Raw genomic sequence first — 26,032 nt, forward strand, 5'->3', positions numbered from 1 at the left:
AATCCACATCAATTTCATATTGCAATTCTTAATAATTGAATTTCACTCATCCCTAAACGGATAAATTTTCCAGAGAATCACTCTTAGAGGATCTTAGTGCGTCTTAATTTGCTGAAGAATTAAGTCCCGACTATGGAAGCACCCCTGAAATTGCTCAAATCCCTCCTCAGAGCATTGCATTAAGGGATCAGTGCTCACTTTCATTTTTCCCCGGGATGATATTGAAAAAGACATTAGTCAGGGCGAATTGTTAATTATTTAGCCAGAAGATATTTAGCCAAATACCATCTCGAATGCGGGGAGTGAGAGAGAGAGAGGAAGTGAGCAGCGCAATTTGGCAACTCTTTCTCCCTCCTCCACAGCAAGAGGCGAACAATACTGGGGAGATAGTATCAAATTTGGGGGTGGGTTTTGATACTTAACGAAGGGATTTCCCATTGATGATTATGTGATTCTGCGAAATAATTTATTTTCCCCGGCGCGCGCTGTTGAGCAGCATCTTGGATGCGAGGCAGCCACAAAAGCCGTGGATCTTTTTGAGGTGTGTTTGCCAATTGTGAGACATCTCCATGGGAATATAAAAGCCGCTTTACACAATATTGCCTGCAGCTTTTACGATATTATTTCTCCACGAGAGTCAAGCAGATCTGTTTGATGATGATTTTGCCAAGCGTCGCGAGATCAAGAGAGTTGGCAAAAGGGTGTGGATTTAATCTCAAATGGCAATTTTCGCGAGGTGAGATAGAGCATTATTTATTGGTCTTTTTTCTACACACATTAGTGTCTCATATAACCCCATACAAAAAATACAATGTTGCAGAAAAATGAGGATTAAGATGGGAATTTTATCGTACAATTCTAATGAAAAACTTCACAATATGATAAACCCCTTGGCGTCAGAGCGCACTTTATTGTGTATATAGTTTCCTCTCACCCTGGAGGACTTTGTGGACTGTTTGATTGTAGATTCCACTCTGATATTCATGATTCCCCCCATCTCAAGTGAGATACACTCCAACATTACAGCAATCTTCATCTCCTGCATTCTTTGTTCTCGCCGTTCCTTCATCTTCACAACCCCATTTCAGCATCGCTTGCAGTGCGTGGAAATGCGTACACACACCGGGAAATGAAGGGTGGCTGCGAGGCATCATTTGAAGATGTATGCACACTATCCCAGGGGCTATAATGAAAGGCATTCTCTCTCCTTGAAATTGCGTCGATGCGAAAGTGCGTCATGCAATTGAGAAAAAGACCCTCCCGCCGCCACCCCCGCGCTCAGCCACTGTTCTTGACTGCGCCGGTGGAAGATTGCTGAAGTGCACTGATGATGAAATCCCCCCGGGGGATGAAAAGCCCCGGAAAATGCAGAGAGGGAGACATCTTGCAACTGCTCAGCGAGCGATAAAGTCACGCATAAACAACCTCAATGGGAGGGATTTGCCGAGGTGTGGAGAATGCAGTGACAGGAAAAGAAAACCCCACAGGGTGTCTCATCAAAGTCCCCACACCCTTCCCTCTCTCCTCCCCGGATTCACTGCCAAACAATAAATATACGCACAAACCGAATACGCACTCACGAGGTCTTTGTTGCTTGCCATGCGGTGTGCTTAAAGAGAGACGCGAGCTCACAAATAGCAGATTGAAAAGAATTCTGCCGAGAACACACTCTTTTCCTCCGTGTTGGCCTGAATTTCTTGCTCGAAGGGCTTCATTCACCCCTTTTTCTGGAGAGACACAAGAGTGTTTGATTTCCTTACCCACTTCCAACCCTCTGCATTCTCACTCTTCTGACATTCACTATGAACTCTTGCGCACTGGCAGAAGGGTTCATAAGTCTAAGTGACAATTTTCTCACCTCCGATGCCAAATCTTAGTGCTTTCTTCGACTGCTAGAGTTACAGGAGAGTTCCCAAAACCAGCTAAAAATGTCAAGAAATTCATCAAAAATTTAATTTTCCGGGCAGAAAATGAGATATATAAAATCATTCCCTGTTGATTTCTAACAAAAAAGGAAAGTCAGAACTATTGAGGGAAAGAAAACACTGAGAATCAGTTCAAAGGCCTAACAAAAGTCGCGTTTTGGCGCTTTATTAGATGAAAATTACAGTTCGCACGAATTTTATTGCCGCCAGCAAACAGAAGCATCACATATTCGAAGAGGCAATTCAATTTTTCGCCATAACGATCATTTTGTAAAAATGCTTATAGCGCATTTTCACAATTTTGCGACCGAGTCAGTTTGCTCGAGCTGATTACGTATTGTCATTTATTGAAGAGAAACCATGTGAATTACTCTCAATTCTTCTCTATCACTGGAATTTGCACTGATAAAAATTATCATCATCAAACGTCTGTCGTCAATCTACGCTTCAAGTGTGATAAGAGCCAAGGAGGAATATTTTTAGACGAGATACAACTCGGCAAGGATTCGCAGTGGATTCCGCTGATAAACCCCTCTCTCAGCCCATAGTGTGTGTGTGTGGAGGAAAGGCAGCTTCTTGTGCGGGACTGCGAAATGTGCGTTGAAGATAGAGTGTTTGGTGATTTTATGAGATTTTTAATATGACATATCGCAAACATTGGATCTGTCAACACATGCGTCTAAAGTGAAAATAGGTGGAAGGAACGAGCGTGGAAGATGATGTGAAGATTGGCAGTTTTCAATTTCCATCTGTGCGCCTTTGAAGTCGCTCGCATAGAATGCATGAATACATTGTCGAAGGCCAAATTCTCAAGTCCCAATCCACCCCGGGAAGGATTGCGATCAGGAAGCGACATTGGGCACAAAGCACACAGCGCGCGTGTGTGCGGCAAATTGACTGGGATGTGCTGGGCGGCGTGGGTGGCTTGATTTGGTAACATTGTAACAAGGTCTGCACAATTGTCTCACTCATTTATCGGCTGACACTGTGGAATTTGTCATCGTGTGAAGTTTCATTAAATGGAGGAGGGAAGTTAATTTGAATATCAAAGCGGCACACATCATGATGGCGAGTGCATGAGGCGCAACAAATAAGCTAGAGAGCGAAGCACATCTATGGCAATTTTATCATATGGCCTGGGCATTAATTCCAACGTTTTGCCACATCAATTGACTTCATTGCGATTCTCCTGCAGTGTTGGGCGAGATGGCGAGGCAGTAAAAAAAAAACGGTGACATGAGGAGTCAATAAGTGCATCTCGGCATCGCCGCGAAAGATGAATTAGAAGGCGAATTGGAGTGAGGAGGGAATCCGCACACACTTGTCGGCAACACTACAAACGAGCAGAACTCTTTTTGCAATGATCTCACATCCAAACACGTGCCACCCACTCAAATGGAAAATGCTCCCCTCGCACACATCATGCACTTTTCCATGCCCACACTCCCGGTCGCCTTTTTTTCTCTTCTTTTGCCTCCAACGAGCACACTTTGCAAGCGCGCGCTCTGTAAAATAATAAGCCAAGTAGACAGATTAATTTACTATTAACGTGCTAATTTATTGCATTTCCAATTTATGCTGAATCAAGAGTGCCACAAAATCAACAGCAATCACCTGCAAATTTATGCCATATTTTCATATCTCTTCAGTCGCTGCGTGGCATCATAATTCTATCATACTTAACACCCAGAGAGCATCAAGGAAAGAAAAACTGCAAAAACCAGCGAGACTTTGCGTGATGCGTTTTCTCGTCGAAAGAAGAAGAAAAGAAAGAAAGAAAAAAACATTATTAGAGGAGACTTTTATTTATTTTCCACCAATTCTCTCACCCATTTCCCCGCATCGCAGTCTAAATAAACAGCCCGAGAATGTCTTGAGATTGGATCCAGAGTGGAAATTTCATTGGGTGTTGGGAAATGTTTTTTGCCACGCATGAAAAATTGTCTGAAATCTATCTTTTTGGCCAGTCAGAAAGAGTGCGTCTCTTTCAAAAGAGATAAAGTTCAGTCGAAACACAACAACAGATGATTTATCGCACAACTTGACAAGGATTTTTAAAAAGCGATCTTAAAAGATATGTCCAAAGGAAGAATGTGTAGTAATTAAGATTGCACAATGCGATGTGTGCAATCTCAACGTGTCCACACTCGAAAAAATAACGTATTTTTGAACCAAGAATTAGTCTGAATCTAACCAAATTTCAAGCTTTTCGTCTGTCATAAAGTTAAGTTTTCGATTTTACCTTCCAACCACTTGGACTTGGTTTTAGTCTTCTCCGTTTAATTGCTTTTCACTCAGCCCAATTTTTCTCTCAGCCCAATTTTTCTCTCAGTGTATAGTGAATTTTCATTAGAATCCCTGTGTGAAATTTTGTGCCCCTGGAATGGGAAATTTCCACATAAGCGCGCCGCTCTTGCACAGAATAGAAGTCATAAATATCATCGCAGTTTGGATTTTTGCTGTGAAATATTCCTCTCGGGGCGAGAGGAATTTCCCTCCACCGCCCATTACTTCACTGTACAGCTCGGCACACAATGTTTGGCGCTGCATGAAATAGGGGAGCCAGAGACTCTCTCGGTATTGTTGAGACTTGTGTCTATGACGACTTTATGGATCGTAAATTTGACACAACGTCATTGCAATAATTCTCCGTCTTGCCAAAAATCTTCGGCTCCCCCTTCGCACCGGATCCTTGGCGTCACATCTAATCCGCCCAAAATTCCCAGATACCCTCTGACTTGTAGACACCCCTTCGCATGTGTTTTACTACCCCATGATCTCAATAATATAAACACAGTAAAAGGCGGCGCACATCGGGGAGATATTTGTCATAATATGTGCGTGTGTATAGTGCGTATGTAGTTTGATGAGAGATTTGGTGTTGATAGAGACATGGCTGAATTATGGCTCTGATCAGTGGCACCCAGACAATACCCAAGGATTCAGCCCCTTCCCACTCGCCCAGACCTCAATTCCCGGGACGAGGAGCCGCCTTGGCTGCGGCTTACCCACCCTTTCGCATTTCAATTTTATACTCTGCGCCTCTCACGCATAATCTCTCGAAATTCAACACACACGCACGCCATTTGGGAGTGCGAAAGAGGAATATGAAGAGATAAAAGAGACCCCGAAAAAGTACATAACGTAAATTTCATGAATGAAACAATTAAGTCCAATGATAAGAGACAAGTTAGAATTCATTCATTCACTCCTCAATGATCTCTCTCCCTCTCATTCTGGCGCCTTCTTTTTATTCAGACACTATGTCACATACAATCCTCATTTGGAACTCCCTCTCTCTCTCTCTTCCTCTCTATCACCCCCCAAAAAACTCCACATCATCACAACGAAAATTGCCAATCGATCGGGAAAGCGGGTGCGAAAAGCAAGAAAATGGAACTAATAGGAAAACACATTTCACCTACATATTCTCTCCTCCTAATGAGGTGTCCATTGGTGGCAATTGAATTTATTTGGTGATTTTCTCTACCCACTCTGAGGGACAACACTGCAACCCCTCACGAAATGAGTCACGGTTGAGGCAATTGTCGACTGTTTCCAATCAAAAACCTATCATTTGTTAGCTTACCACCCACACCTCCTCAGTCTCCCAAATGTCTAATTCACATCATTTATTTATAGCACTTTCCCTCTCTCCCCAAATACACTGTCCCCCATCGACTTTTTGGCACAATCATCGTCACTCAAACTAGCCCAGAGACAACCCCCAAGAGATGTTTTTGTTGCAATGCAATTGAATGTACGACAAACAGATCGATTTATAGAATTGATTAGACTTTTAATTCTTTTCAGCAAAATCTACGCTCGGCGACAGAGGAAATATTGTGCCCCAAAAAGCACCATCAATCTTCAACCTCAGCGTCATTTTTCAAATACAATTTCACACAGCACACAAGAAAGCAATAAACGCCACGAAGCGTTCATGAACTTGAAGATGCGAAGTATAATTGCAGAGTGTGTAAGTCAGTGAAGGCGAAAAGGTACAGTAAACACACCTGCCCTGCCAGATAAAAATCAAATGAGATTGAAAAGCTGCGAGAATGGCGAGAAAATTTATCCAGACTGGAGAGAGAGAGAGTGTGAGAGATTGAATAGATGAAGCTCTATATGCACGATGACTCCCTTCTGTTCAACTCTAGCCGGAGGTAGGATGTTAGAAAATTATATTTTATATCCAGAGAAGAGATAAAACACCACTAAGAATAATTCCACACTGACGATTTCTCTCCAAACACCGCGCATACGAAACCAAATGGAGGGAAGAGAGAGTGAGATAGAGGAAAAATTATTGTTAATAAAACATAATTTCACGTCTTGATGTCTGGAATCTCATGGAATGTTTATTAGTTTCTTTCTCTCTCCCGGCAACTCTTTTTTTTCCCTATCTTCCTTATTATTATTATTATTATTTACTTCGTCAAAAATAGATTGCACACACGGGATGCAGTTTAGAGACCGGACGGGTGAGAAAAGAAGGTGTCTTATATATTGTGTTGCAATTGGAGCGACTTTTCATTTCAACACCTCTTGCCCAGAGGGAGTTTCATGTGAAAATCACAAGAAGGTGGAGCACTCCAGAGTCATTTTCACTTTGGAGAAACAAGTGCGAATGCAGAAAAAAATGTACATTTTTTACTCTTCACAACTCTCTGATTTTCCTTTTGTAGAGAAATTGCCTCAATGCGTACTTCCACCCACAAATCAAACCCATCAAAACCCACAAACACAAGTGCGTATCACTGAGAGAAAAATTTAATTGCAAACCGATTAACGACGATTTTTGCCTTCATTTTAAATGGAGAAGTTTAGAACTTTATTGAGTAAAAAAACTATTATGATTTCTATGAAGAAATGTATTGAAAAATATATTAATTTCATGCGAAAACAGACTCAGTTTGAAGGATTTGAAGAACACTAATTTTTTGGTTCAAGACTACATTATTTTTCCGAGTGTACGCCCAATTTTCCCCTTGAACCTGTGCACAGTGCATAGAAATAGTGAATCGGCGGCTCATTTTCCGTCTGAAAAGCCATTGGGTTTGAACATTGTATGGAAAGCCATTGAGTCAGGGCGAATATCTCTCCTTCTCCCTCTCGCACCAATTTGCTTTGTAATTTATTCCCGCATTCGTTCTAAAATCAGATATAATATAACACCAGTATCATTTTACATTTAATGCATGAATAAGGAAAACTTATGAAATTTTACGACACTTTTATAACTCATGTGACGCTTGTACTCAATAAATAATTCCATCACATGGAAAAGTCTCTCTTAGAACTTTATACATTCGATACAATCTCTTATGGCACATTTTAATTTCACATACAAACCATGCCTCAGCATCTCCGCCCCTCCAACATATTCCCCCCAACTCGTGCTCATATCTCCAGTCACATAAACGTCGTTTCTCAATTACCACATTAGAGAATTGCATAAATTCTACTATTTTTTCCTCCTATAGTGCACAGAATGGTTCGATCGAGGTGACAAAGGCACTCAAAACCTTCTCATATTACGTAAGGATTTCCATCAGACTTTGAAAATAACAAGATTTTTTTTTTTGAGTAATGATTGTTCAGTCTTTTCTTGAGTAACTCAAGTGAATAATTAATAAATTTACAATCCAATGGCGACGAGTGAATTGCAAAGCATCTTGATCAGACCACATTTTGTCTATTTCCATTTTAAAGTTTTTTCCCTTGCATATTTTTCCTCTTCGCATCACCATCTCTTGCACACTTCACCACATTGTCACAAAACTGTGAAGATTATTGCTCATGTGTTCGCAAACACCGGGAGATTTTCAAGGTAATCACTGACAATCAGATTGTTAGACCGCCGCTTATGCTCCCTTCCATGGGAATTTTCCTTCAATTTTTACTCATTTTAGAATGCACTTTTCGCGTCTTGCCCACAGAGATAATTGCAAATATCATCTCAAGAGCGAATACCTCCTGCGCAAAGTGTGGGTTTTCCGTGGCGTTGTGAATGAATGCGCGCGCGAGATCGCGAAACTCCCCCGAAGCAACGGGAGTCTCACTATTCTCTGCACAATGCATCTGTCCTTGGCCAGCCTCATGCCAGAATTTTTGCATTTTATATATGGCCATCATTATGTCGGCTTGCCGATGAGATCGTATGGCACATTTCAAGCATAGATCGCCGCTAAACACTCCTCTCAAGTGTACATAATAGCTTAATGGGAGACACTCACAATGGGTTTCACTGAAAAACTCATTGTTCGTCAGCAGCAGATTTGAGTGGATTCTAGATTTTGCCGTATTGGATAAAGACTCGCTAACCTTAGACACATTATGCACTGAGAGAAATACACGGTATTTTTTCCCAAATGAGCTTCCTAGGGAGGCAAAATCTACTATAATTAAGGGAATAATATCTGGTGCAAATATATGGTGACAAGTGCCAAAAAGACATGGGAAATGTTTCCATTCATATTGTAACTATTTCACAATATGACAGGAAATTATTTCTATATTGTAAAGAAAATGTTATTCTACAAGAATTACAATATTGTGTGGAAAAAAAATATTTTGTCTACAGATTACAGAAAAAGATGCAAAAATTAATATAATCATTACCATAAAAATGCTAGAAAAACTTTAGCATTTTTGAGAACTTGTGTGAAAGCTCGGATGTGATTTATTGCCATAGAGAAAATTTCCATATTTCAGGATTTTCTTGCCGTTGTCATAATTATGGTGAAAATCACCATAGAGTTTTTCAGTGTAGCGCCATCACAGACTGATCTCAATATTTCCTCAATCTATGCAATCAACAAAAATACGAAAATAAAGTTTCTAACTCTGTTTTGTCAGCACTTTTATCGCCGTCCCTCTCAAACTCTGCATTCTCGTTTTGTCTACACAGATTGTTGACTGCACATACACCTCCCACCCTCCCACCCTCTCCCGTCGCCCGAAAGCCCATTCTATGTGCACACACTGCACATGAAGGCAAACACACAAACAGACCAGACATAACAATAGACGCGTCGATTTTTCATAACATTGCACTATGTACTGAAAATATTCACTCTTTCGTGGCATGAGTGCATTCTTCTAATGTCAGCATTTTCCGTTTTCTTTCAAGGAGAGGTGAAAAAAACGCGGTTCCCCGTCTGTGCATTCTCGCCACTTTCTGCACATACACCTTAAAAAAAAACCACCCAACTGCGATTGTTACTGCACACAAAATACATAATAAAGTCATACACATACAAAACTTTCGTGGGAATTTGCTGAGAGCGAAAGGTTGATGGAAAAACGGGCGCATTGAGCAATTCAATGCAGAAAAAACACCTCTATTTATTCACTGAATGATTCTTTTCAATGCCATGTGACAATCTTGGAAATTCCTCCTCCGCTACAATCAATCTCTCTTTTTTTTCCCCCTTCTAACTTTGCGCGCTGCCCTGCCTTTAATCACTTTATTATTTATTTACCAAACTTGGCGCAATCTTTTCTGTGTTGGCGACACGCAAGAGTCTCTTCAACTCTCCGTCTTCATCGAGGGACTCCAATTTAAAGTAATCGCAGAATTATGACACTACAATCTTCACCTCATTTCTCATCTGTTCAAATTACATTATTACCTTGTTTGTTCTATCGTAAAAGAATTCAGACACACACACGCATTTTGTGGGATTGTTGAAGGGCAAAACTGCAAAGATGGCACTTTGTTGCGCATTTTTGGGCATCATGAAAATAAAAAAAAAGTGGGCAAAACACAAAAGGCAGACTTGAAGTGGAGGCAAAATGAAGAGTCGAAGAAAAATACCTAAATTGGGACAGCTATTCTCACACTTTTCTAAATATTTACGCACTGACTTTTGAGCAAATACAGACAGTTTACTCATTTTATTCGAGGAAAATCATGAAATCTCTTCCATTCACCTCTCGTCATTCCTCCTTTTCCACAAATATCTAGCCTTCTCTGTCTCTCGTTTTTTACTACTTTGCTTTGCACATTTCGACAGGTGAATCGAAAACTGTGAAATGACGATTTTCCATAGTTAACGTCTCAAGTATTTTTAGAAAACTCTATATTTGTTCTTCTACTAAAAATTTTAAGATTTGTATCCTATTAAAAATTCCAATACAGACACTTTTATTCGTTTAAAAAACCTTTAATTCGTCAAAATACTTAGTTCTATAACTACAATAAATCTTGACTTCTGAATGTCTTGAAAATATCTAGAAAAATTAACTTCATATGAGGTTTTTGTACGGACGATTTGAACTTGATTTTTTTCTTATTTAAGCTTCAGTTTAGCGATTTCACCCGTCGATTTATCGTGCGATGAAGTTTAAGGAATATTCTCCACTCGTCCCTGTAAAGAAGCACCAGAGCTTTAAGACTCAACAATGCTGGGCGAGTCAACGTCATGTCCCATGTCATCAACATCAACCCACGAAATATGAGGACTTTTCACCGTCATCGTGGACTTTTGGCCAGTGTGAGGAGGTCAAAGATGAAAATATCCGAGGTCTTTCGCACCAGACATTCACCTCACGACAAAACAGAGAATCCACACCCTCAAACGATAAAAGCTCACACGAAATGAATTTCAACCGACGAGAGAATGAAGAAGCACAAAAAAAAATGTATGGAATATTTTTGGTTTTGTGCAGTGTGCGCGCGACACGAAGGAATAAAAAGAAGGTCTTATCGTCATTCTTGTAATTTTCACCGTACATTTATCCCAGTTGAAAATACACAATTTTCATGCTACTTATCAGTCACAGTCAATTAATCCTTTCCCTCTCGCACCGTAAATTTCTCAATTATTTTTAGTAACAGCGCCCAAAGCGCACACCAGCGAGAGAGATGGCAAGTTGCACTTGCACAGCGGCCCGCAAACTATAAGGAGAGTAAATCCGACAAGAGCCATATCAATGTCCAACTTTAGATTCAACTCTCCGCTCTCATACACATTCCACGGAATTATTTCTGTATTTTAACACCACTCACGATGCATTCTCAATTCTATCCTCGCGCTCGCATGGACGCTCAGTCTGCAAATGATGGCATTATAGCCATTGATTCCACTAATGGACTCTCCAAAGCGCAACCCTTTCACTCCACATCGGACAGAGCGCGCGCTTTGCCTTTTTTTTCCCTGCCATTGGTCAATTTGTAGAAATCTCCGCACATAAAATATTATATTTCCAATATAAACCAAGAAATTCACTCAAAGAACCAATTTATAAAGGTCATTTGAAGTGCGTGCAGAGAAAAATGTTCGAATATCTGCGTGTTGTTTTTGTTGGCGTTCCGATATGAAAACATGACATGAAATTTGTACTCGGGGAGAGATATTTTGCAATTTTGATGATTTTCCATTGCAAAATTGTAATACAGGGCGTGTTCTCGACATTTTTTCCGAGAATTTCAAGCAAACTCACACACATTTCGCCCCCCCGCCTTCGTCTCGACACACACACGCGCTGATCAATATCACATTTTTTTTTTCTCTCTCTCTGCCAAAACAATCCATTTTCCCAAGTGCTTCACTCGCACTCTGGACGAAATAAAATACAAATTTACCCTATTTCGATTGCTATCGCTAGCATTTTAAGAAGCATGCAAGAGATTAGATAGAAAGATTGATAACCATGCGAAGCATAAATTTTTCAAAAGCAAAAAACTCCATCACAATTTTTGCATCGCAACCACAAGAATATGTATATGTATACATATATTCTAGAAAAGAAAAACGATAGAGAGAGAGAGAGAGAGTGAGTGCAAGGAAATTCACAAGAGACTGTTTGTCTGCAAGAAAACCCAAACCACATCATCAGAAACTCATTCACACAAGTGCAAAAAGGAAAAAGACGATTGGAGATTGATGACACGAGAGTCATTTTCCCTATGTTGCAAAATTGTGCATTTTCATATAACTCACATCGAAAATAGTTGTAAGAGAAGTGTCTTCTTCGCCCAGAGATAAAGCGGGCACATTGGCAGAAAGAAAAGGGACATGAAGAGATGCTCGCAGAGTATTTTAATTAATGAATACGCGCGCGCAAATTTAATGCAAAACTACACTTTGACACACAGCCAAGCTGACGTCTTCGCCTTTATAGCTGAAGGTATACAAAAAGACCCATAATTCGCTCAGTGTGTTCTCGTCATGAGACAAGAACTTTGCAGATGAGATCTAATACGGAAGATGGATTGTGGCTGAAAATGGTATCATCTTATTTTCGAGCAGCAGAAAGCGCGCGAGTGTGTGTTTAGGAGGACACATGTGCCATCTAAGTGTGTTTCATGGTAAAATATGCTCTGAGGATCGGCACAGAGCATTTGGAACAACAAACTCTCAAATTGTGTGCAGAAAATCTCCCTTTATCATCACCCAAACTCGCCTTTAGTCGCCCAGGAAGAGGAGAAACACTGTAAATCACGACATTTGCAACGACAAAATGTAAAGAAAAAATGCGAAAAAGTTGCTTTTTACTATCAAAAACCGACTTTTTGTTCATTATTTCGTGAGTTTGTCTATCAATTCTTCACATTTCAGTTATTATTTCAATAACAAACCAGTGAAATCAACTGAAAGTTGTAGAAAATGATTAAAATTTACCAATATTATCAGTTTGAGTTTAAGGCAAAAATTATGGAAATTACTTCAAATCTTGTTTTTTGTTAGTTTTCGAAGCATTTCTCTACTGTTGGATGATGAAACTCTGTGAAGTCATACTTGCACTCCAGCACTATGCAAAGTCCTCAGCCTTCGCCCATGTTTTCGGGGTGGCAAAAGCAGTGTGAGAAAACAAGGAGTATTTTCACAATCTTACGAAATGTGAAGAACTTTCTTGGGATTGCCGAAGAGGTTGTTTACCATCGGAGGGAAATCGATTGAGAAAACAGCAAAGAGAGGGAGAGGAAATGGTCATCGTGGAGCGGATATAGGGAATCGATATGATTCCCAAGGGAAGCGACCAAGGCAAAAATTCCGTCTCGCCACAGACAATCCCAGACTCGCAGACTTCCAGTGAAAAAATAAGACACAACACCAATTCGTAGACAGGATTCCGCAAGAGTCATTATACATCTTCCACAAAAGACTCGACAAAACACATCCTTTTGAGAGTTTGTGCGTGGAAAGTTGGCCGGTCTGTCGACCTCTCCCTTCGGATGTGACCTGACAAAAGGCAATTCCTAGAATTTTGAACTCTGGCGTATCGCAAAAAACACTCAATCTTCAGAGGCCTCATCTTTTTTCCCTCTCTCTAGAGATGCTGACTCTCTTGGGATCCCAAAGACAATCACTCGACCAGAAAGACTTCTTCTACCTGAAAAAAAACACTGCCCAAAAACTGATATAGGCATATTTTTGCCGCCAGCAAGCATGAGAAAAGAGCCCAAATGTGTGAAGGAGATGCCAAATTGGGAAGAAAAACTCTTCCCACCTTCAGCTGTTGATCACTTTTTGGAAGAAGGCTGGGCAAATGGAAGGAATTTCAGCACAATACACACTCAACGAGATCTCCTCTCATCGCCGATGCCATTTAAGCGATTTCCCACCCAAGCGCTGCACTTGCCCTTGTGTCACTTTTGGGGTCACATTCACGTCTCAGGTGAATTTCTTGCATCTGCTGAGATTACCTTCCTCACCAATTGCTGCGCGATGCTTTCAATTTCGCTGGTGAATGTCTCGCCATTTCGCAACAGCACATCGGCGCACACACGCAAGTCAAAAAAGAGCGCCATTCAACTTTAAATTATATAGTGATCTTTTCGCCCAACGATCGTCATCCTCTTCACACACTCACAATTCAAAGAGACTCTCGAGAGGGAATTTTTAATGAAAATTTAATATGATGAAAAAAATATGGACGGCACAGAAGGGCAAAGAGAGGTGGACTGAGAGAAGATGAGATTCCATTCTGTGTGGAGTCTTTTTACAAATTTATGGTTGTTTTAATTTAAGTGCTTATATCTTTCTTTTTTACATGATTTAGTTCGATAGAGAGATTTATAGCGCTGTTCAAAGTTGGAATCCACTGTAAAACTGTCAGTAGTGTGTTTTCTAGGCAATAAAGATGGCTTTTCGAATTGTTGAATCCTCTTTCTTCCCAGCGAACCACAAAGGCCAGAAAAAAGCAGCTATTTTAGCTAAAAGCTGCTAATACAAAGTAAAGAAACGATAAGCGATCGCAACGGACGATTGAGGAAACTCAGTTGAGTTATAAACACTTCAATTTACTGCAAAAAGTTCAACAATTTTTTACAGAGCAATTTTCTTAATGTTTTTAGCTAAATATTTTGCTAAACTCAATGCTTTCTTCTGATCCAGATCTCAGTAAGGAAACATTGAGATGTTAGGCATTTTGTGTGAACGGCATTTCGGGCCGAGCCACCGCAGCGCCACTGTCGGCAGTGTGGCAAACTGCACATGTTCGGAGCCTCCGCAGCGCGCGATCAAGTGGATCCTCAGAGTGCCAGTGGCTGCTGTCTCTCACCGGATGACGCTCGCCGTCCAGTGCACAGAGTCGGGATCCCGTTAAGTCGGATCAGTGGCCGATGATTGTGCGCGATGATCACTGGCCGGGTGTGCGCGATGCACAGACACAGCGCGCGGTCAAATAAGGAAATTCTCCTGGACAAGAATGAGCGCCGTGAGGAAGATGCTGAAAAAATGTACGTGCGCTCAAGGATCGCAGCAATTTAATGGTTTGCGCTTCTTGTGCGTACAAGTAGCAGGTGATCAATAAAGCGACAAACCAGTTGAAAATACATTATTATCACTTGCGATCGCGCCAAACGAAAAACCCCAGCGATTCGACGGCGTTGCTCAATATTCCGATCGCAAGATCAACTTATGATCTTTTTTCCACACACAGATCGCCTGGTGATCAGCAAAATTATTATCGCCAAGAGTATTTAATTAAAAGTGCGATCAGCAATTTTGCCGATCATGTGTCGTCTCTCTCTCTCTCTCTCTCTCTCTGTCTTACGGCGAAGTCAATCTGTGCGCTAATGTGAAAATAAGTGAACCGAATAAATGGTTCCAAATACTTTTTCCCTCGATCATCACACTCGAGGCGATGCAGAAATACAAAATCCATCTCACACACATCGCGCTGTTTATCCACAGACTCAGTGAAGCGCGGTAAATTCTTCACGCAATCGTGAAACATGCCAGAAGATGAATTAATGGCAATATTATGGGGAGAGAGAGAAGAAAGCACAGAAGCGCACTTTTGACCAAGGCAAACCTCTCCTCTCTGCCCAGCTGGAATTATACCAATGTTAATCCAACTAGTGAGTGACTATTTTGCGGTTGCACGTACTTTAATTCCAATGCACCATCGCCACACTGTTCCTCACCTCTAACCACACGTTATTTTCGCTAATAATTTCACCATATAAATCCTCACTCTCTGCGCCGCCTTAGACGCCTCTCGCGCTCTCCTTCCTCCTCCTCCTCCTCCTCCTCCTCCTCCTCCTCCTCCTCAATCTCAATCTCCCAGACAAATATGTGCTCTCCAACTCACTGCAGAAGATGATCATGTGAGAAATTGAATTTCTGCGCTTCATACTTAACACACAGCGCAAAAAAAGCCTCTCATCTGTCAGAACAATCTCAAGGCAGCGTTGCATGAGATGGGAAATTGCACAGAAGAAACACACTTTTCTCGCCATCGTCAATTCTTCACACTTCTTGCAGACTATTTGCAGAAATCCGCGCAAGAGTAATTCGCCCAAGCCATGCGAGATCCGTGGAATGCGCGCGCCTCCAATGGACCCCAGAGAGACTGTCTTTCGCAATGCACACTTTCGCATTCACCGGCGAAATTGGATTGTTCTCAGAATTCACTAATTGGACATTTTGCCTCTTATCCGATTACCTCAAGGCGAATGGCCACTGGATTGAATGCCAAGGGTCATTGCGGCCAATAAAGTGTGGGTAGATGTCAACTTAGGGGTCGTTGCAACTTCTCACATTTCGTATTCTCACTTCGTAAAAGCTACGAATCCTGAAATTTCGCTATTCATAGCTTACATCGGCGACGTACGGATGAAATACTTTTCTTGCCTTCACGTGATAAGATATGTTGACTTCACCCTTTAACACTTTCATAAATATTATGAATCGAAGTTTCACAGATTCATAACTTTGACAACTTATTTTAAATGTTATGAAAGTAAAGTTGCAACGACCCTTTAATTCTCTAGGATGCATCAAACAGAGTTCAAAGAAACCATTTCAAAAGATCCAATTCATATATAATTAACATATTTAAATATAGAATGAAAAAATTGAGATACAAACTTCGTGTTTTTGGCTTCAAACTTCGACACTTCTGGAGTATCCACAGAATAACATTCTTGATTCCAAATCTTCTTACAACATTATGCAGAATATTGTGAGTCAATGAGAAACATTATTCGTTGTTCTTTCAATTCAACTCACTTTTCCCCATAATTTTCCAACTTTTCTTGCTTCTGTCTGAAACAAATAAGTAAAATCGTTCCCCTCTTTTTGTGTCTTGCATTTTATTAACAATCTGTATTAGTTTCTACAATGAGCGATGTTTTGGGAGCCCCAAAGAACTATTCTCAAAGATTTAACAATCCATTCCCGTTGGCAGTTTATAATGTATGAATCAAAATGCTTACTATAAGAGTGGACAAAAGTGATGATTTTAGGGGAAGAAATTTGCCACTGACTCACCTTTCTCTTGAGGCTCAGCGTCTCCCGTTGTGCGTTGATCATGGCCATTGTCTCCTGGTACTCGCGCTCCTTCAGCTCGTCCAGCATCTTCGTGTACTTGTCGCGGTTCTCCACGTCGAACGGCACGTGAATGTACGCCCGCCAGTTGCCCGAGTCGAAGCCCCAGTGGCACGTCTGCTCCTCCTGCTGCCCGTGCACGTGGCACACGAAGCGCTGCGGCGTGAACACACCGCCGCACTCCGTGCACTCGATGCACGACGGCTCCTTCAGCGAGTACATGTCCGGCGTGCAGATGCCCTCGGTCTTGCCGAAGCAGCGATGGTGCACGCGGAACGAGATGGCACCCTTGATCACGGGCCGGCGCTCCGCCCGGTGCAGCAGCGTGGAGCAGAGCCGCTCGGCGTTGGTGCGCGTGATCAGGCCCGAAAACTTCACATCCTCCGGCAGGATGTTGGCCGCCTTGAACTCGTTCAGCTGGTCGGCTGTGCACTGCGAGCAGAAGATCTGCAGCTTCTCGCACGTGCCGTTGATCTGCTCCAGCGAGAAGTTGGTCAGCACGTTGTTGAGGATCTGCGGCAGGCACAGGCGCATCTCGCCGCCGAGCAGGAAGCACCCGATGGGCTTCCCCTCCAGGATCGTCTCGTACAGCACGCCGCGCCCCGTGTCGGCCGAGCTGAGGATGGGCTGCGGCAGCTCGGGCGGCGGCGGCGCCATGGGCTCCTCCGCGGGCTCGGGCGTGGTGCGCTCCTTCTTCTGCGGATGCACCAGCGACAGCCCGGGGCCCTGCAGGCTCTTCGTCGCCTTGTCCTGGAACGTCTTGAGCACCGTTCGCAGCTGCGGCGTCACGTATTCACTCATCTTGTCACCCTGTTTGTCTCTCACTGTGTTCCCGATGTTGCACACTGTGTCACGCCGTCCGGGAATCACCACATAATTATCCTTTCACTTTTCTCTCTGTCACAATTTCGTCCTGTCGCCCTCGCGCGGGGATCGATTTTCTGCCACTCGCGACTGCGTCAGTGTGCGTAGCCCTGCACGGGCCCGCTGCGTCTGTGTGCGTGGCGGAAAGAAATGGCAACACACGGAGCGAGAGAACGATTTTAGTGGCTCAACAATAAAAAATAATGAATCGTCTGTCTGGTGCAGACTGTCGCGCTGAGAGTCTCACAAACTTCCAGTCCGATTGTTTGGCTGAGAGACGCGCTCTCTCCGCTCCGCTGATTCTTGTCTAGTCGATACAATCTGACGCGGCGACGAACGCACACAGCCACTTGTTTCGCTCTCACGTGTCTCCACACTCTCACTCGGGCCAGCCGGAGAGCGGCTCTCTCGCCCGACTTCGCGTGTGTGCGCCTCAATTATTTTGGCACTCGCCTCTGCCCTCTCGCTCTCGCCTACTTGTTGGCCTATGCACTCACACACTCGCGACCACACACTGACCGGGACGCCACCCGCGAAGCTGGCCCAGCGTCTCGGCCGCCCCTTGGCACTCGTCCAACCTAGAGATCCGCCGCCACTGCTCGCAGTGACGTCTCAGAGCCACCGACACCGCGCATTCACCATCTTCCCTCGCGATGCCCGCCAAATCGCAGAAGCTCCACTTCGCGCACACCAAACACTGTCACGACCGCGACGAGCCTCACTTGACCGCTTTGCTTGGGATTTTCTCACACCGCAGCGACCCGAACTCGCCTTTCCTACCAACAAAACATGTCTGCAATCACGGCGAGCTCCGACTGAACTCGACACTCGTCACCGCCGACTTCGAGGGGAATCTGCAGGCGCGCTCAGCGCCACCGCGACACGCGGAACTCTCCTGCCCATCCGCCGCGCCATCTGCCCAACAGCACTGGCGTGGCTGCGAAAGAGGGAAATTTACGAGTTCAAAGCAGACAAAATACCATAACGGTAGTGGCAAATATTAAGAGATTTTAAGTAAAGTTTCAGAATATTCATCTTCTTTCAAGGCTCGATCTTAAGGATCTCCAGACTTTTTAGAATAGCTTTTTGAATTACTAACAAAAAGGCCTTTTCTCTAAAGATAATTACAATTATCACTGAAATTAGAATCTGCAGCACAAAAGTTCGTATTATTTGCATGTCTTACGATAGCATTGGTTAGGCTTTCACTTTTCAAGAAGTGCGAAATTGGGTTCTTTGCCTTCCTTGAATTTCTTAAGCCGCTTAACCCAAGAAGGCTTGCACAAGGCTCAAACTCAAACCATCTTCATTCCCAAATTGTCGGCTCGTGAAAGCGTTTGCAAAATTCTGTGTTCGATCCTGTGGATTTTTCCATACAGAAGCTAATTTCGCTGATTTTTCTAATCACACAAATTTCGTGTTCTTATTCTTGCGTGGAGTGAAGAAGAGAAAATGAGTGTTGATAAGTGCAACATTTGTATGGAAGATTTCGAGGAAACTGGACATCACAGGGTCGCGTCCCTGAATTGTGGGCATATTTTCGGCCACTCTTGCATTCGATGGTGAGTTTAAGCTGTCTATTTTATCTATAAAATGCATAATTCATGTTTTTTGTCGAAGACCGTCCTTTTGGATGATATTTTAGAGAATTTTAGTAACACTCAGAGAAATTTCGGAGGCAAGAAAGCGGTCGTTGTTTTCTTCTCTCGGGCAATTTGGCCTGTTTAGGTATCTGAAAGTTTTCCAAGAATCACGTACCTGAAATTTTGCTTTGAACTTTACTTAACCCTTTGCAAAAATTTCCATCTATTAAGATTATTTTCCTCTTTTTCAGCTGGCTCAGTCCCAACATAACCGAAATGAATAACCAGAATTGTCCTCAGTGCAATTCAAGAGCTGATTCCAAAGATATTCATCTCATTCACGGTCTCTCCTTTGATAATCATCTCACAAAGCAAGAGTTCAAGAAGCTCCTGGAGCAGGAGCAATTGAAAGCGATCAATTTGTTCGATGAACTCACACAGCTGAAGTCAGAGAAGGAAGAACTGGAGAATATGATGACGAAAGTGGAGCAGCAGCCGCCACTAATTCAGTGCTTGATGAACGAAGTGAGACTTCTCACGGACGAACACCGGAAGCATTGGAAGGAATTGGCCACGCAGACTATTGACATGTGCAATCAGACGGAGGAATACAGGAAGAGATTCATTCGCCTGAAAATGCTGTTCGAAGAGGAGAAAAGGACCGTGGCCAGATTGCAGAATGAGAAGCGGACTCAGCAGTGCGTCCAAAGGTATCTCCAGCGCAGACTAATGGAATCTGAGCAACATTCAACATTGATGCGACAGGAGTTACGTGCCTTGACGAGAAACCAAACAAAGAGCGAATGGAGAGCCAGAGATTGGATACAAGGACAGATGGATTTGTCTGATTTCTTACTATTTGGCATCACTGTCTTGTTCCTCTTCTGTCTCATCGTTTATATCCAGTTTTTAAGGTTTTCCGACAAATTATAAACTTATGTTACTCATAAATCGATCGAAAGAAATTTTGTTCAACAATTTACTTCTTTAATGTTCTTTTCTTTTTTTTACCCACTTTTATAAGAAATAAAATTTAAAATTTCATTACTCTAAATTGTAAGTTGTGTGAACAAAAAGCGTTTATTAAAGAGTTCAATTACAATTACAGACAATTCTAGAAATAGAAATTTACTCAAATTCTTGTGACATTCAAATAAAGTTGCTCCTTAGGATGAATAATAAGGGATTTCTCGTCAAATTCCACCTTAGCCGGAGTCTTTTCGCACACTTCAACTCTGTAGTCCTTCAGAATAGTGTACAGAGCCAATTTCACCTGGAAAGTTCCGAATCTCCCTCCGATGCAGTTTCTGGGTCCGATTCCGAAAGACAAGTAGCTGTATTGGTCGATTGAGTCCTTGTTCTTGGGATTGAAGCGCTCGGGGATGAATTGTTCAGGATTGGGATAGTGATTCGGATCCCGATGAATGGGCAGCATTGGGATGTAAACTGGCATCCCGCGGGGAATCGCGAAGTGGTGATAAGGCTCCAATGAATACGATTTGGCGCCATTGGGTGGAGAGCAAATGCGATCCAGGAAGGGCAGAGAAGGATAAAGTCTGATGGTTTCTGTAAGAAAATATACGTTTAGTTGTTGGAAAACATGAAACTTCGCGAAAATACCATGAACGACCATCTGAAGATACTCCATTTCATTGAAAGTTTCGTACTTTGGATCTCCATACTTCTCAGCATAGCTCCTGATCTCCTTTCTCAGTTCATCCTGAATGTCCTGGTGGCGGGCAAGCTCGTAGAGAGCAAAGGATGTGGCCGAGGCTGATGTCTCGTATCCGGCAATCAGGAAGACGGCAGCCTGGGCAATGAGAGTGTCTCCTTTGAACAGCTCGGCGTCTTCCTCTCGCATTGTGATCAGGGCGTCGATCAGATCATTCCTCTTCACTCCGGTTCGCAGTCTCTCCTCCATCACGTAATTAATGGTGGATCTCATGAAGTTGTTTGTCTCCTTGGAGAAAAAGGAGAACCTGAGCAATGTGGCGAGTTCGGGAAGCAAAAAGCATCCTGTGAACTCCATAGCTCTTCTCCAGGTGAAGTCCGTCGCCCGTTTGGCGTGGATTCGAAACTCAGCTTCAGGATTGAGCAGACTGTTTGCCTTCACGCCGAAAGCGCAGATTGATATGGTGTCGGTTGAGAACAATCCAGCCAATTCCTTCATTTCGTACTCCTTCGGTTCCCTCCCAATCTCTGCGGACAGCTTCTGATCCAACACTGTGCACACTTCCAGCATCAAAGTGAAGAGATTCTTCAGTTTCCCGGTTGTAAAGACTGGCGAAACCTTCATTCTCAGGTTCTTCCAGTGAGTGCCTTTTGCCGAGAATAAATTCTCCCGACCAATGCCGTCCTCGTGGGGATCAGAGGAGATTCTTCTGTCCACGAAGTACTGGAAATCCTTCACCAGAACATTCTTAATGATCTCTGGATGGCGAATTATGAGGCTGGGCTTGTGGAAGAAGTACACGCCCGTGATAGGATCGTCCTTGCACTTGTCGTTGTTGTACAATTCCATCAAAAACTCCCCGAAATTCTTGCGAAACAGTATCGTGTCCTTCAAAACCCCAATCAAAGGATATCCTGGGATGTAAGAGACTCCATTCTTTTCCCAAAAATTCCTCGAAGATCTTTGCCACCACCACAAAAATCCCACAATGCAGATCAGAAGACCCAAAATCACTTCCACGACGAGCATCTTGACTCGCGAATGTCTGATCAGAGACTGAAGACAAATTGCGCGCACTGCTTAATCTCCTTTTATTTTTATCTGACCATAAAAAATTAGCAGATTTCATATAATTGTCAAAACAAAACGAATTTTTAAAAAAAATTCGCGTGTATTCTTTTTTCTTGGAAGAGTTATCTGACTTTAAAACAGTAACAAAAGTAATATTTCTGTAAATAATCTTAGTTGTTCTTTAAAAAACACACATTTTGCGATAAGGAAATTTCACTGTCACTGTTTATACATATGAATTTGTAGGGCAACCGTGGTGCAGTAAGCAGAGCGGAGGACTGATAATGCCACGGTCATGTGTTCGATCCCCTATCACTCGCTAACAGACGATCCACCACAGCAAATGCGAAAAATATTAAGCCTTTCAACGACAAAAATGTCAATAGAAGCAGTCTAGAAAAAGGTTGCTGTTAAATGTTCCACTTGAATTAAACACTTCACTGGAATTGTGTTTCAAAAGCATTTAAAGCCTTTCAGTCTCTGAATGACTGTTTGACTTGAATAGCCTTGCCTCTGAGTGGTAAATTCAAAGGATATATAAGGGAAAAGCGGAATCTGAGCCCCGGAATCGTAAGAGCAACGCCGGCACCTACGTGTAATCTTATATGTAATTATGGTATTTACTTTACTTCTTCGTGTTCTTTCTCAAAGTCATAATAATAATAATAATATACATTGCAGAATTATACATGCAAAGTGCCAAATTAGGGATTTTTAAGAAGGGAAATTTAAAATTTTAGGATTTCTTTTAAGATTATAACAAATAACAACGTAAAAAATGTTTGCTTATTGTCACTTTAACTATCAGACATTCATCTTCACACTGAATCCTAAATCGCTAAAGTTACAAAACACATTTGTACCTATTTTAACACATATTACACAACAAAAATATCGTTTTTTGATATGATCTTTTAGAAAAAATTATTAAAATATTCATCTGAGTTGCAAAGAAATCTACAAACGTTCAGAATGAGAGGGAAGTCTAATAACATTTTTATAAATAATTTCACTCAGAGTTCAAGGGTCACGATTTGTTCTTTTATGTGAAGAAAGAACATTGATAACTGAGCTTAAGTATCGCATCTTGACTCGCGAATGTCTGGTCAGAGACTAAAAGTGACAATTCATTTGCAATTGACTCGTGTTCAGTGCATTCACGGTCTTTAAAGTGTTTCACCAACCAATCACAATCAATATTCCAATAGTTCAATGTTTTTCGCACTGTAGAATTTTCTACTCACATGTTGCACCAAGAGAGAAGTTGCTCGCTAGTTGAGACCATTAACTTTGTGATTATTCAATCATTTTTTTGATTATTTGTATTTATTATTCAAATTTTGATTATTTCATCCAAATTCTGATTATTTTTTGATTATTTGTGATTTTTATTCAAATTCTGATTATTTTTTGATTATTTTCTGAATATTTAATTAAAAATTGATTATTTCATACAAATTCTAATTATTTTTAAATTATTTCCTGAATATTTAAATTAAATTTGAATATAATTGAACAAGTATTGCACTGTATGTCTCAATTCGATTAAGAATCATTTTATATTTGCATATTCTGATGTCCATGACATTTTTGATTCGTTGCAATTGTAGTTTTAATCTACAAAAGAGTAAAGCAACGAATTGCAGAAATCTCATTACTTTTTAAATACTGAGAGCGCCTAAAGCCATTCTAAGTTTCAATATACGTTTCATTTGAATCCACTGCAAATTAGCAATTGAAAGGATTTATAGGGAAATTAGGGCAAAGAGATGATTGTCACAAGTACAGAAAATAAATAGAATACGTGCATATTTTAAATGTTTTCTCACATGTCGGGATTTTTTCCAGAATTTCCCTTGGAACCTCAGTGGCACAACATTAATACCTTCTGAAGGGTGCGGAATTTTGAGTCCTGAACGCCGATTAATGTTTTATCAGGGATCGATTTCAATTTCGGAGGTAATCCCGAGATTTCGGGTCAGACCAAGGGTCGCCGTGCCGGAGTTGCTTGTGAGAAAGGTGATGTGAGAGGCGCTGGCAGAGGTCAAATGTCCTCCGGAGGTCCCTTCTGCATGGGATCAATATCACCTTTCACGCCGCACTTTCAGGTAGCCGAAGCGACACATGGAATCATGTGTGATTTGCAACACTCTCGCTTCTTTGTGTGCGCCAGTGAATGGCGCTGCACTTGCCGTGCGACGATTTCCATGTGCATCTCAATGAATTATGCACTGGCCCGTGAAGGGATCGTCAGTCTGGGTGTGTGTGTTCGCCCGAGGGATGCAAATACTATCATCTGTTGGCTATTGAACTCGCATCGATTGAATACTATCGATGGGCGAAAAAAGGGTCGCTTTTGGCTTGGCCATTTAAAATGCAGACATGGGAGCGTCGCGGGGACATTTAACTGACAGCTGGTAGGAAGAAAAAGGAGCGACGGGAAAAGGCGGGAAAATAGGATGAAAAATGAAGAACGCCGCGCACAGAAAGGGTGATATTGAAGCTTCTTGTGAAAGGGCAATTTCGCCTAAATTGTCGTCTCAAAATACATCCGATGGAAGAAAAAAAAAGTCCGTTGCGTGTTTTGCCGTGAGAACTTTAAATTTTTGCCAGAGAAACCCTTTAAAAAGAAATTCGCCAAAATGATGAAAAGAAGTTCACAACCCCTTTTCCACCACACACTGGCATCTTTCATTAGGTCGCAAATTTCACCTTTTTCCGGGACCCTCACCCCATTTTTGGCTGAGCGTCGGGCGCGCAAAAAAGGGGCATTTTGAGAGAAATTTCGGCAATTTACAGTTTGAACTCTTAAGTAACATTTAACATTGTGTCGACTCATCTCAATTTTCAGATGTGGCATTCTGCTGAACCCTTCCCACAGGCGTCCCCTGAACACTTGGCCCATCATCATCGCTCACCGAGGATGATACGAAGACGGAAAGGAAGGAGCAGCAAAAAATTGAGCGTATTTTATTGATTTTTGCTTTTTTTTCCTCCTCTCATCATAAAAGTTTTTAGGTTTGGGGTGCAGCCAAAATAGGTTGGCTTCGACTTTTTGTCCCGAACTCCGCGCGTTCTCTCTATTTTACATTTTTCATCATCATATCCATCCCTTGTGCTGTGCATTTTGGCCTCTCTCTCTCTCTCCCACACTCACACACTCGCCAATTCGCCATTCGCGGCCTGATGTGTGAGTGGAAAATTTCACCCTTCAGAGTTCAAAGGGAAAAAAAGAGTGGAAATAAAGGAGTGTGTAGGAGAAAAGAGGGTGGATTCGGGAAGGCAGGAAAAAATTTGATCGCCAAAGTGAGATAGAAGACTCAGTTTCGTTTTTTTTCCGTTTTCCACCGTGATTCTTCACAGAATTCACAACTCATGTATTCATTCGCGAGCATTACAAGTGAGTCAATAAATTCTTTTTTTAATGTGTGCGACGTTTGTACATTTTATTGTCATTGTGCAATGCTACAAAAAAAAAGAAATAAAAAATTAAATAAAACTTTTTACATAGTTTTTATTACGGATCTGTTATTATTTACCTAAATTTAAACTTGTTTTCTAGAAATTGTCTTTTTCGCTGGAAAATAAGAAAACAAAAAACAGTACTTCAATGACATATTTTGATGAATAAATTACGCACTTTACATTTCTTTTTTAATTTCAAATTCAGTAACAATGAATCCCAGTTCTTGTGAAGCAATAATCTTATATGGTTTGCCATAGGTTTATTTTTCGTTTTTTATTCCTGGCTCTTCGGTCCCTTCTTTGGATAGAAGAGGATTCTCTCTCCTTGTGGCACATTTAGGGCGAAGGGATTTCTCCCTCTGGGAATATTAACCCTTTTCGATGCTGGGTTGTTATTTTTTTTTGTATATTTTCCAAAAAGGTGAAACCCTAGGTTCAAAAGATATTTTTGAAAGAGGTAAAAAAAGAAGAAGGAATACAATTCTTCGACCCCATTTAATCTCTCTCTCAAAAGGGGTTAAGAAAGGAGACGCGAACATTCAGGGCATGTGAAGACCTTTTCAGTGGTAATAATTTTTTTTTCTTACGATTTCTCGGTGTCACCTTGACAGATGTTGCTAATGAGAATATTTGAAAATATCGATTTTCTCCGCGCGTCGCTATTTC

The 26,032-nt window shown here is 41.8% G+C and overlaps 3 protein-coding genes across 3 annotated transcripts in view; 1 reads left to right on the forward strand and 2 right to left on the reverse strand.

Moving 5' to 3' along the window:
* Positions 1 to 18,365, reverse strand: part of LOC132262693 (ski oncogene) — a 99,143-nt gene extending 80,778 nt beyond the window's left edge. Inside the window, exon 1 of the mRNA XM_059762034.1 lies at positions 16,655 to 18,365. Coding sequence (XP_059618017.1) covers positions 16,655 to 17,512 — 858 coding nt within the window. The 5' untranslated portion in view covers positions 17,513 to 18,365. The remainder of the gene's footprint in view (positions 1 to 16,654) is intronic.
* A 662-nt stretch (positions 18,366 to 19,027) lies between these two features.
* LOC132261540 (E3 ubiquitin-protein ligase trul-1-like) lies at positions 19,028 to 20,091 on the forward strand. Its single transcript, XM_059760389.1, has 2 exons — positions 19,028 to 19,137; positions 19,410 to 20,091. The coding sequence occupies exons 1-2, from the start codon at positions 19,028 to 19,030 to the stop codon at positions 20,089 to 20,091; spliced, it is 792 nt and encodes a 263-aa protein (XP_059616372.1).
* LOC132261675 (cytochrome P450 6g1-like) lies at positions 20,018 to 22,513 on the reverse strand. The gene is made up of 2 exons (XM_059760588.1): positions 20,779 to 22,513; positions 20,018 to 20,724 (listed from the first exon to the last, which is right to left on the reverse strand). Exons 1-2 carry the CDS (start codon positions 21,857 to 21,859, stop codon positions 20,291 to 20,293), a joined length of 1,515 nt encoding a protein of 504 aa, XP_059616571.1. The 5' UTR covers positions 21,860 to 22,513; the 3' UTR covers positions 20,018 to 20,290.
* Between the last annotated feature and the right edge of the window lie 3,519 nt (positions 22,514 to 26,032).

The sequence above is a fragment of the Phlebotomus argentipes genome, unplaced genomic scaffold, assembly GCF_947086385.1.
Source record: "Phlebotomus argentipes unplaced genomic scaffold, Phlebotomus argentipes genome assembly contig_15, whole genome shotgun sequence".
In the NCBI taxonomy this organism is placed as follows: domain Eukaryota; kingdom Metazoa; phylum Arthropoda; class Insecta; order Diptera; family Psychodidae; genus Phlebotomus; species Phlebotomus argentipes.